At 34.1% G+C, this 14,835-nt stretch overlaps 1 protein-coding gene across 8 annotated transcripts in view; it reads left to right on the top strand.

The window, feature by feature from the left end:
• Nucleotides 1-14,835, top strand: part of PIK3C3 (phosphatidylinositol 3-kinase catalytic subunit type 3) — a 164,386-nt gene that overhangs the window by 108,457 nt on the left and 41,094 nt on the right. For all 8 annotated transcript variants that reach the window (XR_014234175.1, XM_082354205.1, XM_082354206.1 and 5 more), the window contains exons 16-20: nt 895-1,026; nt 3,221-3,349; nt 4,008-4,077; nt 6,026-6,090; nt 8,762-8,846. Coding sequence is in view for 7 of the 8 variants with exons in the window: in XM_082354205.1 (XP_082210331.1) it covers nt 895-1,026; nt 3,221-3,349; nt 4,008-4,077; nt 6,026-6,090; nt 8,762-8,846 (481 nt within the window). In the remaining variant the exon portion in view is untranslated. The remainder of the gene's footprint in view (nt 1-894; nt 1,027-3,220; nt 3,350-4,007; nt 4,078-6,025; nt 6,091-8,761; nt 8,847-14,835) is intronic.

Raw genomic sequence — 14,835 nt, 5'->3', positions numbered from 1 at the left:
CAAGTAGGGGAGCAAGCCACTGAATATCTAGAGAAGACTATTCCAGCCAGAAGAGCTGCAAGCACAAAGGCCCTGATATGGGAGCATGTGTGACATGTTTGAGAAATAGGAAGAAGCCCAGTGTATTAGGTCAAGTTTTCTCCCTTTAAGAACAAGCTCACCTGTTTAAAGAATGCAATACTCTCACAGCTTTCAAAGGAAATAGATTGTTATTTTGAAATTGAATAGATGGGCTTGGTCTAAACACTATAGACGCTGCTAAATGACAAAGCTGTTTCATCATGGCTTGAATTTCTCAATTTCTGAAATCTTGGCTCAATGCAGTATGCATGTGAGCTAAAGAAAATAAATAAATGGTGATATCTTGGGAAAAGTTCGATCAGACAGAGTCAATGAACAGTAAAAGGTAGGGTCCAAGTTCCTCCAAGTAAATTGAGTTTACTTTCTAAACCCAAAACATGCAGTGGAGCAGCTAATGAAATTCTTGCTTAATATTTGGTCATGAGAAATTAAGCTTCAAATGAAATTAGATTCTCCTTGTGATTTCACAGATCCTTTGAAAATAGAAATTGCACCTTAAAGTCTAGCTTGAGTATACTCCTGATTCTCAGTTGCAGTAAGAGAAACATATTCCCTAACCTTATGAAAGTCCAGCTTTTCATAGGTCAAGGGATTGCTCCTTTTAAAGCATGCTGCTGCTTTTGTCAGGTGGATTATAAGTGCTTGTCTCTGACACATACTCTCTCCTTTATGTTGTATTACTTCGCATATACTTTTATGGTGCTTTGCAAATATTTTAAAGTTAATAGAATCAGTCTTTATGTCTTTACCATATGCTTTAAAAACCCCTTTTCCATTTTAACCTAACTAGTACTTTCTAACTTGTTCTCCTAGAATGAGAGACTACAGGCATTGCTTGGAGACAACGAAAAGATGAACTTGTCAGATGTGGAACTTATCCCATTGCCTTTAGAACCCCAGGTGAAAATTAGAGGAATAATCCCAGAAACAGCTACATTATTTAAGGTAACTGTGGTGGATCTTCAGACACTACCTTTGAAAAAAGATACCTTTTATTTATCAGTGTGTTTTGTTTTAAGATCTTTTTGTATTATCAGTAGACATTTTTATGTGGAATGTATAAAATATTTTTATATCTCTGGATTTTTTTATCTTTAATTTTTGAGCTATTTATTAATCACCTGCTTTTTCTCATGTAAGCTTTTTTTTTTAAAAAAAGTAAAAGTTAAATTGCAAACTTAGACATTATAAGTTCCTGTGATTAGATATGAGTTCCAGTTAACCTATGACTTAAATTTTTTCTTGTATTTTCAAGTGTAGTAATTCTCTTTAGTCCTTAATAGCATGCCAGACTTTCTTTTGGCTGGCCACCACCTGGATAGTTAGAAAGAACTGGTAGCAGCTGCCTTCTCTAAGCAGGCCAAAGGGCTGAGCATCATTACTTGTGAAGAAGCATCATTATCTGCTGGGCATCATATTGAAAGGTCTCTCTGAGGCATGATGTTTTAGGTCTTCTGATTCTAAGGGTAGAAGGGCATAAGTTGCATTGGGATATTACTTTGTATCAGATAAGAAAGGGCTCATAGATCAACAACTTGGGTATATGAAAAGGGGTGTGATTACAGTAAAAAATAGTTGATTTTTTTAAGGGTGTGTTTAAAGGCAGCCCATGGCAGCCCAGCTCACACAACTGCAACGTTAGTTTCATAAAGCAGTACTTAACCTTACTGCATATTACGGACTCTAATAGTTTCTATTCTTTTAAAAACTATTCTGTTGCATTAATTTTTAAATGTTGTTTGCAACCTATTCAATTGGTTTTAAAACTCGTTATTGAATTATATCCTGCAATTTGAAAAATGCTGGTACAGGAGAGAAAATGCAAGTATTTCTTCGTTCATGCTAGAACTCCCAAATAAGACCTGCTTCTAATAATTCTCATTCCCTTAGGACTAATCAAAACCAGTGAATCAAAAAAGGAGTTTTATCATTTTTTTGCAAACAGGATGAAAAAGAATATCTAAGACAAAAAGCAGGAGTTGTAAGAGTGGGGCATAAGAATCTATCATTATTGTTTAGTGTATTCTGGATCCATTTTTCCCTTAATAATATAATTTTATAATTATGTCTTATATACACAAAGTAGATGGTCAATAAAATATCATGGGACATCATTTTAATCCTAATATTCAGTCCTGATTTTTTTCTTCCAGCCCTTATTAAGTATGTGGACATTCTTAAAAATTCTGAATTGCAGTTTACAATTAATGCTTCTAGGGCGTTTACCACATAACTCTAGCATTATAATTCTTAACCATTTTTGAGTCATGAATGCCTTTAAGAGTCCAATGAAAGTGATGGATTGGATACTGTAGAATGTTACCCATATGCTTGTACATACACTGAAATGTCTGCACAGAGTTGTAGGGGAATCCATGAATTCCTGTTGTCTTTTTATGAACTCCTTAGAGCTGAAAAGGTTATGCACCTAGTTTTCAATATTTTTAAACAGAATTTTGTAGACCTTAGCTTAAGAATGAAAGCTAGATCTCCATGGGGAGTGAACCCCTTAAGGCACTGGGATTAGTGCTTAGTTATCCTGAGGTTGTCAGCTGCTTGCATTAGATTTCAGATGAAATCTAAATTTCAGAATCAGATCCGAGTCTGAAAAGGGAAATTACAACAAAGAACCTCTTGCTTATCATTTATCTTTAGGAAGATCACTTCCAGTTCTTCTTGAGCTTTTGTGAGCTAGGGTACAAGGTAATTTATAAAATATATTTTTGCCTGAGGTAATAAAAGGATACTACAAATTTAAGATAATTTAAAGTTTGGAGTTTCAGTCCACTAGAGGTTGTAGGTTCTAAACATATATTCTTTGAAGCATTTTTGATGCCTTTTCCCCCAACGTTTTATACGAAAGTTTTCAAACATACAGCAAAGTTGAAAGACTTTCACAGTAAACAACTGTATACCCACTACTTCTATCCTATTATTAACATTTTACTGTATTTGCTTTGTCACACGTCTGTTCATCCCTCTGTCTGATACTTTTTGTGCTATTGTTTCTCATAGCCTGTATAAATTAAGGTTATTATTATTTGTTTTCTTTATTAGACTCATTTCTTTTCTTTAGATTATTATAAATTTCCCCACATTTCCATCTTATATAATTTGAAAATAATATTTTTATTTCCAGAGTGCCCTTATGCCTGCACAGTTATTCTTTAAGACAGAAGATGGAGGCAAATATCCAGTTATATTTAAGCATGGGGATGATTTACGCCAAGATCAACTTATTCTCCAAATCATTTCACTCATGGACAAGGTGAACATAACCTTATGTTGGTAGGGAACATTTTTTCATTTTAGAAATCGATGATTTAGTGGATATGCTATACATGGACAGAATTGTTTGTAACATTCAGATGCAGTCCTAGAAAGCTGAACAATCTCCACTTGATCTTGAGCAAATTTAGTTGTTTTTGTACATTGCAGGATGGCTCTTGTGATTAGTATAAAATGAAACTGCATGTGTTCCTTTTTATAAAAACTTTTTTCCCAGTTAAGTTCTTTCAATGTTAAATTTAGTAATTTTCTTCCTCTTAGTCAATTAAATCTTCTTTTTAAAATCCTGTTTCTGTCCCTGGCTTATAAAGGAAAATATTTGTCCTCATTTCCTTTTTCTGAGTTCTAAAATACTTTGTGACCAGTAAGGCCTGCATAAATCCTTAGGAGGAACCCTTCTGTTCATCGAAAACTGACAGTGATTTAGAAAAAGATAAAAAATTTGACATACCACCATGTAAAGTGTTTAATACATTTATTTTGATAATAAATAAAAGTTAAATTAACTAATTGATTTAATTAAACCTTAATTTAGGTTTACCTTCTAAATCTCTGTGTATTAAACTGCTATAGCACTTGCGTGCAAAACTATTTTATAACATTCTTTTCATTTGGTTAATATAACTTTTGATCTTAAGCTGCTACGAAAAGAAAATCTGGATTTGAAGTTGACGCCCTATAAAGTATTAGCCACTAGTACAAAACATGGTAAGTTTATTTTATAACATGATTCTTTATTTCAGTGTCCAATGAATATACTTTTCCTTTTTTAATTGAAAATTGTTAAGAATGTTAGAGATTGAACTCATTTGTAACACTGAAGACCACTTGGGCCTTCCTGACTGCCGGCCTACCTTCCCTCTCTCCCTCCCTCCCTCCCTCCGTCCCTCCCTTTCTTCCTTCTGTCCTTCCTCCCTTTTATACCTCTTGGAATCATTAAACAACATATTTGGAAGAAAAATTAGCATCTTTCTGATATATTTCTTTGCATTCAAAACTTTCAGTAGCTACAAACTACAGTAGTTTTCTTCCATGGTGTTCTGTATCTGGAATCATTACTGAGCGTTACTAAAACCCAGAGAGGCTGTGCCCTGCTTATACAAGCCACTCAGCAGATGATGTTGCCTTATCCACTAATTTTTTTTTTAATATATGTCTAAGTCTTTTTGAGATTGAGTAACCTCTGGAAGTTTGACAGAAGATTCCCTAGGAATGCTTGCCTAATGCCTATTGTAAATTTTATAATCTTGTTACTCTTAGAGCTTCTTACCCTTAGGTACCTTGAAGAAACAAGTACCTGTTTTATTTTAGGCTTTCTGCCCTTCTCCAGGCCACTCCCAAATCTTTTTGATGGTTTAATTCCTCTTCTCATTTTTCTCTCAGAATGATATTGTTAAAAGTGCAAACATTCTACCATCCTACATAGATTGATTTATTTAGCTTTCATTTGCTCTTGGGACAAAGACAAAAGCCTTAGCTTAGTTTACAAGTTCTTGCATGGTATGACATACTTCTGCACCTATCTCTGTCACCTCTTTTTTGCCACCCTCCCCCTTGCTTCTTAGGCTTTAGCCACACCAGCCACCTTCCATTTTCTCAAATGTACCATGCTCTTTTCAGTCTTATATGATCATTGTCTTTAATATCCTTTCCGCTTTACTAATTAATCTTTATCATCCTTCAAAACATGGTTCAGATGTCAGATGTCCTCTGATCCCTGTTGTAATATAGGTCTCCCTATGCTATTCTCTTTCGTTCATAGTTTTTATCCCAATAAAACTTGCAACCTTGTTAAGATCTTTGAAAGGAGGGTCAAGGCTCTATTTTTGCTTACCTGGCCAAGTTCTTGCTACATAGTAGAAAAACTATAAACGTCTGTTAAGTGCATTAATGCAGACTGTTCAGTATTTATGATATAAGAATAAATGATACATTTCTTACTCTAAAGAAATATACAGTCTCCTAATTTGCATGTGAATAATTATAATGTAAGGCTTACCAAAACCAGATCATGGTTGTTTATGATCCTGAAATAGTTTCCATCATTCAACTTTGATTTTTTTTCACAGATTTGTAGTTTTATACTTCTTTTGTTGTCCCTAGACTTACCAGACTTACTTTTTCTCCTTGTTCTCCTGTATACTATCTTCTTTCCCTTCTTTTTGGTAGTTTAAGGGATTTATACTTCCCTCTCATATAATTTCCAGGGAATGGCAGAAGATGGAATATTACACAAAGAAAGCCAATGAATATACTATAATTTTAGGGTTAGGTGATTGATATTCCACAATTCCAGATTTCTTAAAATGATTTTAAACTCAGAATAATTTTAATTGACATATGTTATAATACTATAGAAAGAAATTTTTATGCCAGATTTAAGAAGCCTAGCCTATTACTTTGTGTTCCTTGTGTATAATAATAGAAATTGGCCTAGAGAAGCATACAGATTGTCAGCTTAATTTTTTTTAAAAGTTTCCTTGTAGTTCCTATGATGTAAATGCCAGTGTATACTAAATACAATGTTTATAGACCTCTTTAAGCTATTAGGTTTGTAGTGTATACATTTTCAAATGAAGACTATTCTTAGCAGAATCTTTATTTTTATTGCTTCACCAATAGCTATGCTTAATACAATGCATCTGTTTCTGTGTAGGCTTCATGCAGTTTATCCAGTCAGTTCCTGTTGCTGAAGTTCTTGATACAGAAGGAAGCATTCAGGTACAGTATCTATTTTAAAGATTTATAAATTTCATGAATATATTCTTATCATAAAAATTTCAATCTTTATAAAAAGTATATAAAGTTAGAAATGACAGTCTCTTTTTATCACCCGTCTTCCCTAAAGTTGTTTTCCTTTCCTGAGAAGTAAACAATGCTAACAGTTGGAAATGCTTCCATGGTTGATGTTCAGTTCCTTAAAATGGGCCTAACACATAATAGGAGATCAGGAATTAATTGGCAAACAAAGTTTAAATTTGTTAAAGTTCATGGTTGCATTATATTTCAAAGTATGGAAATATTATAATTTATTTAGCCATCAGTGAACATTATGATTATTTCCGATTTTTGTTGTTTGTCAGAACAGTGCTACAGTGATATTTTTGCTCGTACATGTTTGGCACAATTATTTTTTTAAGACCCTTATCCCCACCTCCAAAGTCATTTCTCTCCTTTAATATGAGAAAAGCCAAGTTGTTTCTGGGACTAAGCCATGTATACCTTTGGATTTTTTTTTTACATTTTAAATATGTGAATTAGTGTTTAATGCAAAATTCTTATTATATCTTAATAGTTTATTTTGTTAATTTTTAAATATAATTTTTCTTTTTCCTAAGAAAAATGTATATAATTCACACAGAAAAATTGATATGCCTGAGATGAAAAATAATACAGTGAAAGGCTTGATAGAGGATATTTGCTATAGTGTGTTTTTGTGTTTCTCAGTTTAGAGTGTCTCAGTAATTCAGTATGGAGTTTAGATTTGCAAGAAAGCGTTACTCTGATTTGTTGGCAAAACAGGTGGTTGATTCTGTTGTTTGGTTTGGGGTACAGTCATGTTCAGTGGTTAAAAGCTCACGCTCAAAACATCAAACTGCGTGAGTTTGAAGTTTGGCTCTGCAGCTTTCTAGCTAGATTTTGAGTAACCTTGCAAGCAGGTTAGCCTTTAGCTGGTATTTGGCTTTCAGTGAGAACTTGGCTTTTAACTGATAAGGGTGGTTCACATACCTAGACTGTTTGTACAAATAATATGATTTATAGCAAACAACCTGCTTTCCTTCTAGAATTTTGATAGTTACTGAACTAAATAGACTGTAGAGGGTGCCTGTATGACCAGCCCCCGGTAAGTATGCTCAGTGTATGCCTTCACAGAAGACAGCAAGGAGGATTGCACATGGAATTCACAGGCTTTGCCTGTGTGTTTTTCCCATGCTGATCCTGTTGTGTATACTTTTGCTGTAATACTCACTGCTTGTGGTACAACTGTACTGTAAGTTGAGTCTGTGACCTCACCTAACAAATCAAACCTGTCAGAGGTCTAGGGGACCCCCTAACATACCCTTCAAGTCTCAGTTTTTATATCTGTAAAATTTGGATAATGATGAAGAGTACCTAGCTCTAGAATTGTTCTGAAGATGACATGAAATGTATGCAGAGCTTCAACACAGGTTCTAACTGAAGTAATTGTTTAATAAAGTTATCAATTATTATGTTGCTCTGTGCAATTATGATTTTGTAAAATAAAGCCAATGACAGTTTGTGTCCTGATTCTTAGTTGAATGTGTGATCTATGTAAATAATTTTGCTGAGTCATAGCTTATCTCATCTTCAACTTTAGTAGATAATTAAAAATTGTTTTCCAAAATAATTGTTTTTTGGAAACAACTGTTTCTCATTGCTACCCATCTTTGCCTAATCTTGGTATTGTCAAACTTCTAAATTTTGGTATTTATTATTATTTAGTTTGCATTTCCCTGATTACCTGAAAGATTGAGTATTTAAAAATATGTGTAGGCCATTTATTTCTTCTGTGAAGTGCTTGTTCATATCTTTTGCCCATTTTCATGTTGGGTTGTTTGTCTTTTCCTTATTGATTTATAGGAGTTCTTTATATATTCTAGATATAGATTCTTTGTCAAACTTACAAAGTGTTCCAAAAAGCTTAAAACATAGGATAAACTTACTTTTTTAATAGTATGTTAGTTGTATTTTCAAATAATATACACTGTGTATTTTTCTTTAACATCTAGATGTAAGGGAATAGGTCCAGTTGGTAATCTGGGGAAAAAAATAAATGCACAGTTTTACCCAGTGTTTCCAGACTCTTTGGACCTCTAGTGTATTTATCGTGCCCCTATAATTCTTTGGTTCAGTCTGTATCTCTTATATTTATCTTTCTGTCACTTTCCTCTGAATCTGAAAATTCTTAGCATTGCATTCTAATTATTTTGAAAATTGGAATGTAACTTTATTGAGTTTGTTAATGGTAACAGTGTTTCAGTGGCCATACTTAAAAGGTAATTTTAAAAACTCATGTTCACTTTTAGGAGAATGTATGATACCCAAAAAATCCCTCATGTTTACATTCAGGAGAAAGGTGAAACAAACTGATAAATTAAGTATAGAGATATAGCAGTAAGTTTATTTAATGTTTTCCCCTGTGGTATAGAAGTAGCAGGCTTTTATTTATTTATTTGTTTGTTTGTTTGTCTTAGCCTATAAGCATAGTAATAAGACTGATTCCTGAGGAATATGCTTCCTAAAGTCCACATTTTATAATTACTGACTGCTTTACACCAGACACCTCTTTGTCATTATTTACAATTTTTAAATGCCTAATTTGTTTAAGGATTGTATTGAATTTATAAACATGTAAATAATATCTTTTCAGAACTTTTTTAGAAAATATGCACCAAGTGAGAATGGGCCAAATGGGATCAGTGCTGAAGTTATGGATACTTATGTTAAAAGCTGTGGTAAGTTTTTCAACTTACTACTTTTCATTGATATGTGGGAATAAAGGAAAACAAGCTATCCTGATATTACCATACTCATACACATTTAGAACATGTTAGGATTTTTTCTAGTCCATTTGGGCTACAATAACAAAATACCAGAGACTGGGTGACTTACAAACAACAGAGATTTATTTCTCACAGTTGTACAGGCTGGAAGTCTGAGATAAGATGCCAGCCTGGTCAGGTGAGGGCCTTCTTTGGGTCAAAGACTTGTTATTGTATCTACACCTGGTGGGAGGGGCTAGGGAGCTCTGTGGGGTATCTTTTATAAGGAGCTAATCCCATTCGTGAGGGCTAAGCACCTCCCGAAGTTCCCACCTCCTAACACCACTACCTTGGGCATTAGGATTTCAGCATGTGAATTTTGAGGGGACACAAACATTCAAACCACAGCAGTTTTAAATGCTCTATAAGAAGATTAAAAGATACAAAATGTGAAAAAAGAGGTCATTAATGTTTTGACGTAATAGTAGGAATAAGGTGTAAATTCTGTTTACTCTTTTATAGATGCATCTGTTTTTTTTTAACATCTTTATTAGAGTATAATTGATTTACAATGTTGTGTTAGTTTCTGCTGTATAACAAAGTGAATCAGCTATATGTATACATATATCCCCATATCCCCTCCCTCTTGCATCTCCCTCCCATCCTCCCTATCCCACCTCTCTAGGTGGTCACAAAGCACCAAGCTGATCTCCCTGTGCTATGTCGCTGCTTCCCACTAGCTATCTATTTTACATTTGAGAGTGTATATATGTCTAGAACACTCTCTCACTTCATCCCAGCTTACCCTTACCCTTCCCTGTCCTCAAGTCCATTCTCTACATCTGCATCTTTCTTCCTGTCCTGCCCCTAGGTTCATCAGAACCGTTCTTTTTTTTTTCATTCCATATATGTGTGTTAGCATATGGTATTTGTTTTTCTCTTTCTGACTTACTTCACTCTGTATGACAGACTCTAGGTCCATCCACCTCACTACAAATAACTCAATTTCATTTCTTTTTATGGCTGAGTAATATTCCATTGTATATATGTGCTGCATCTTCTCTATCCATTCATCTGTCAATGGACACCTAGGTTGCTTCCATGTCCTGGCTACTGTAAATAGTGCTACAGTAAACACTGTGGTACAGGACTCTTTTTGAATGATGGTTTTTCTCAGGGTGTATGCCCATAGTGGGATTGCTGGGTCATATGGTAGTTCTGTTTTTAGTATTTTAAGGAACCTCCATACTGTTCTCCATAGTGGCTGTATCAATTTACATTCCCACCAACAGTGCAAGAGGGTTCCCTTTTCTCCACACCCTCTCCAGCATTTATTGTTTATAGATTTTTTGATGATGGCCATTCTGACTGGTGTGAGGTGATACCTCATTGTAGTTTTGATTTGCATTTCTCTAGTGATTAGTAATGTTGAGCATCCTTTCATGTTTGTTGGCAGTCTGTATATCTTCTTCGGAGAAATGTCTATTTAGATCTTCTGTCCATTTTTGGATTGGGTTGTTTGTTTTTTTGATATTGAGCTGCATGAGCTGCTTGTGTATTTTGGAGATTAATCCTTTGTCAGTTGCTTTGTTTGCAAATATTTTCGCCCATTCTGAGGGTTGTCTTTTTGTCTTGTTCATGGTTTCCTTTGCTTTGCAAAAGCTTTGAAGTTTCATTAGGTCCCATTTGTTTATTTTTGTTTTTATTTCCATTTCTCTAGGGGGTGGGTCAAAAAGGATCTTGCTGTGATTTATGTCCAAGAGTGTTCTTCCTATGTTTTCATCTAAGAGTTTTATAGTGTCTGGCCTTACATTTAGGTCTTTAATCCATTTTGAGTTTATTTTTCTGTATGGTGTTAAGAAGTATTCTAGCTGTCCAGTTTTCCAGCACCACTTATTGAAGAGGCTATCTTTTCTCCATTGTATATTCTTACCTCCTTTATCAAAGATAAGGTGACCATATGTGCGTGGGTTTATCTCTGGGCTTTCTATCCTGTTCCATTGATCTATATTTCTGTTTTTGTGCCAGTACCATACTATCTTGATTACTGTAGCTTCATAGTATAGCCTGAAGTCATGGAGCCTGATTCCTGGGCTCTGTTTTTCTTCCTCTGGATTGCTTTGGCTATTCGGGATCTTTTGTGTTTCCATACAAATTGTGAAATTTTTTGTTCTAGTTCTGTGAAAAATGCCATTGGTAGTTTGATAGGGATTGCACTGAATCTGTGCATTGCTTTGGGTAGTATAGTCATTTTCACAATGTTGATTCTTCCAATCAAAAACATGGTATATCTTTCCATCTATTTGTATCATCTTTAATTTCTTTCATCAGTGTCTTACAGTTTTCTGCATACAGGTCTTTTGCCTCCTTAGGTAGGTTTATTCCTAGGTATTTTATTCTTTTTGTTGCAATAGTAAATGGAAGTGTTTCCTTAATTTCTCTTTCAGATTTTTCATCATTAGTGTATAGGAATACAGGAGATTTCTGTGCATTAATTTTGTATCCTGCTACTTTACCAAATTCATTGATTAGCTCTAGTAGTTTTCTGGTAGCATCTTTAGGATTCTCTGTGTGTAGTATCATGCCATCTGCAAACAGTGACAGCTTTACTTCTTCTTTTCTGATTTGGATTCCTTTTATTTCTTTTCTTCTCTGATTGCTGTGGCTAAAACTTCCAAAACTATGTTGAATATTAGTGGTAAGAGTGGGCATCCTTGTCTTGTTCCGGATTTTAGAGAAAATAGTTTCAGTTTTTCACCATTGAGAACGATGTTGGCTATGGGTTTGTTGTATATGGCCTTTATTACGTTGAGGTAAGTTCCCTCTATCCCTACTTTCTGGAGAGTTTTTAGCATCCATGGGTGTTGAATTTTGTCAAAAGCTTTCTCTGCATCTATTGAGGTTATCATATGGTTTTTATCCTTCAGTTTGTTAATATGGTATATCACACTGATTTGCGTGTATTAAAGAATCCTTGCATTCCTGGGATAAACCCCACTTGATCATGGTGTATGTTCCTTTTAATGTGCCTTTGGATTCTGTTTGCTAGTATTTTGTTGAAGATTTTTGCATCTATGGTCATCAGTGATATTGGTCTGTAGTTTTCTTTTTTTGTGACATCTTTGTCTGGTTTTGGTATCAGGGTTATGGTGGCCTCGTAGAATGAGTTTGGGAGTGTTCCTCCTTCTGCTATATTTTGGAAGGGTTTGAGAAGGATAGGTGTAGCTCTTCTCTAAGTGTTTGATAGAATTCGCCTGTGAAGTCACCCGGTCCTGGGTTTTTGTTTGTTGGAAGATTTTTAATCACAGTTTCAATTTCAGTGCTTGTTATTGGTCTGTTTATATTTTCTCTGTCCTCCTGGTTTTGTCTCGGGAGGTTGTGCTTTTCTAAGAATTTGCCCATTTCTTCCAGGTTGTCAATTTTATTGGCATATAGTTGCTTGTAGTAATGCCTCATGATTCTTTGTATTTCTGCAGGGTCAGTTGTTACTTCTCCTTTTTCATTTCTAATTCTGTTGATTTGAGTCTTCTCCCTTTTTTCTTGATGAGTCTGGCTAGTGGTTTATCCATAGATGCATCTTTTCAATCACTTAACTATTTTGTATTTATAAGTTATTTCTTCCTGGAAGCTGTAATTTTTCCCTTGATTTTCCCTGAGTTTGAGTAAGCAATTAAGTAGACTGTGGGAAAAGTCTGTCAGGAATAATTATATTTTTGATAAATCTCTAGAGCTAAGATAACAGTGCTATGTTAGGAGGTGCCTCTCATGGTATTTTAGATTAGTACTTATGGTCCCTTTCTGGACATAAGTAAGTAGTGGCATGCCATAGGGATTAATTCAAATATTTCAACCACTTATGCCTATTCTCATGAAGTTTATATTCTAGAGGATTATTTTTTTATTTTCTTAGGAGATTTTTTTTTTTTTTTATAACTAGATTGTTTAAGGGAGGGTTAATAAAGGAGTTGACACTAGAGTTGAGCCCTGAATATTGACACTAGAGTTGAGCCCTGAATAGTATATGGCATATATCATGTTATACCTGTTTTACATAAATATTATATTTATGTTTATGTCCATATTTCTACTTAAACAGTCAAGCTTGGGGAAGCAAGTAGAGGATTTTCTAGACATATAACAACTATATTTAAACTTTCCTATCATTTTATGGCTTATAAATTGCTCTCTTATACATGACATTTTTTTATTTTTCACAATGCTCCCATGAGATAGTATTCCAGATTATTTTGTACTACATAATTTATTCCCAAATTTATACTTGATACATTTTTGGCTGAGAAGTATAAAGAAAATATAATATTCCTAGGAACTTTTAAATTACTGAAATAAAATGTGTGTATGTATATTCATATTCCTTGTGGTTTTAATTCTTATTTTAACCTAAGGAACGTTACATGTGTTACATGTAACTGCTTACCCATAAAAATGATCACATACAGGGTATTTAGATTTTAAGACTAAAAAAAATTGAAGCATCTAAGAGAAAATGTTTCCCTTTATTAACTAACTCTGTATTTCTCTCTCCTTTCCCTCTTTCCCTTCCTGCTTTACTTCCTTTTTCCTCTTTCCTTTTTTCCCTTTTCTCTTCTATTCATTTTTTTCTCCATTAAGTCTGTGTTTTCTAAGATCTGAAAAATTAATGTACTTCTAAAGGCTTGATAGATCACTCACATGGCTGGCAGCTTATACTGTTTTTCAGCAAGGCTTGTCAATCAAGGCAACCGTACAAGGCTTCCCTACGGCTTGTGTTTCTCAGAGCTGGGTTTCAAGAGGAAGTATTCTAAGAGACAGGAAGTAGAAACTTTTGGTTTCTGAAGGCCTGGATTGGGAAGCTGGCAGTTTGTCACTTCTGTCATATTCTGTTGGTCAAAGGAGTCACAGAACCTGCCTGGATTCAAGGGGAAAGGATATAGTTCCCATCTTGAATGAAAAGCATGTTAAGGAATCTTTAATCTGCCACACCTAGTTTTCAGTATTTTATTACCTGAGATATTTTGTATGCCATCAAGCAATTACCTCGTGTCTTTTTACTTTCTGATAGTTACAGTAAATTTTTTTACCTTGTAAATCTATTTAATAAAGAAATGTTAACTTTTTCTACTTGAAGTCTATATGCACACAACCTTATAAGTATTGACTAAAGTTTGAAAACCCTGCTCACTTAAAAAAAGTACTGGAACAATATTTTATAATATGTGCTAAATGTCATAGTATTGTGCCTTTTATATAATGTTCCGTTTTTTCCCATTAGCTAATGAAAATATGACTTTTTTTAATGTAAAAAAAAATAGCCATTTAAATTGTACCTGGACAGTTAACTTCAAATTAGATATTCTTCCTAATAAAAGCATTTCACATTTCTTCATATCCTGATAACTGATTTGATGGCAGGCCTTCTCTTCATCTTATTTTGAATACCCTTCTGTTTTCTATATGTATTGCTGTGTTACAAAATAATTTTTTGTGTTTCAGTGAGTTTGGTAGCATTCCAGGTAATGTTGCAAGTTGAAAGCCATTATTTGAATTTTTCATTAGAGGATTCAATGCTTAATAAGTTGCAACATTGTACTAGAATCTGATTGTTGGGCATTATCACATAGATGCATGTATTATAAGTTTCATTTTAAAAAGTAATGTTTTAGGTTTTTGGCAAAGTGTAAGAAGACGAATGCGATTAGTTATGGTGACATTTTTTCCGGATTATGCAGGGTGTCAAATCTATATTATGCAAGTAAATGTGGGAACACTGATTATTCTCACACTCATATCTTTACTAGTAAAGAGAGATAGTATTGTTTAGTTGTCTATATTTCTCTGTAATTTGCTTTAAGTCAAAGTTGTTTTGTAAAACCAATTTCAAGATGTTTGTGTATCTCACATGAAGTCCAAATACTAATGAATAGCATCCTTTTGACAAGATTCTCTTGGACAGGTATAGTGT

Source organism: Balaenoptera borealis (genome assembly GCF_965194805.1).
Source record: "Balaenoptera borealis genome assembly, chromosome: 14".
In the NCBI taxonomy this organism is placed as follows: Eukaryota; Metazoa; Chordata; class Mammalia; order Artiodactyla; family Balaenopteridae; genus Balaenoptera; species Balaenoptera borealis.
The sequence above is the reverse complement of the archived record's forward strand: the minus strand, read 5'-3'. Positions and strand labels throughout refer to the sequence as shown.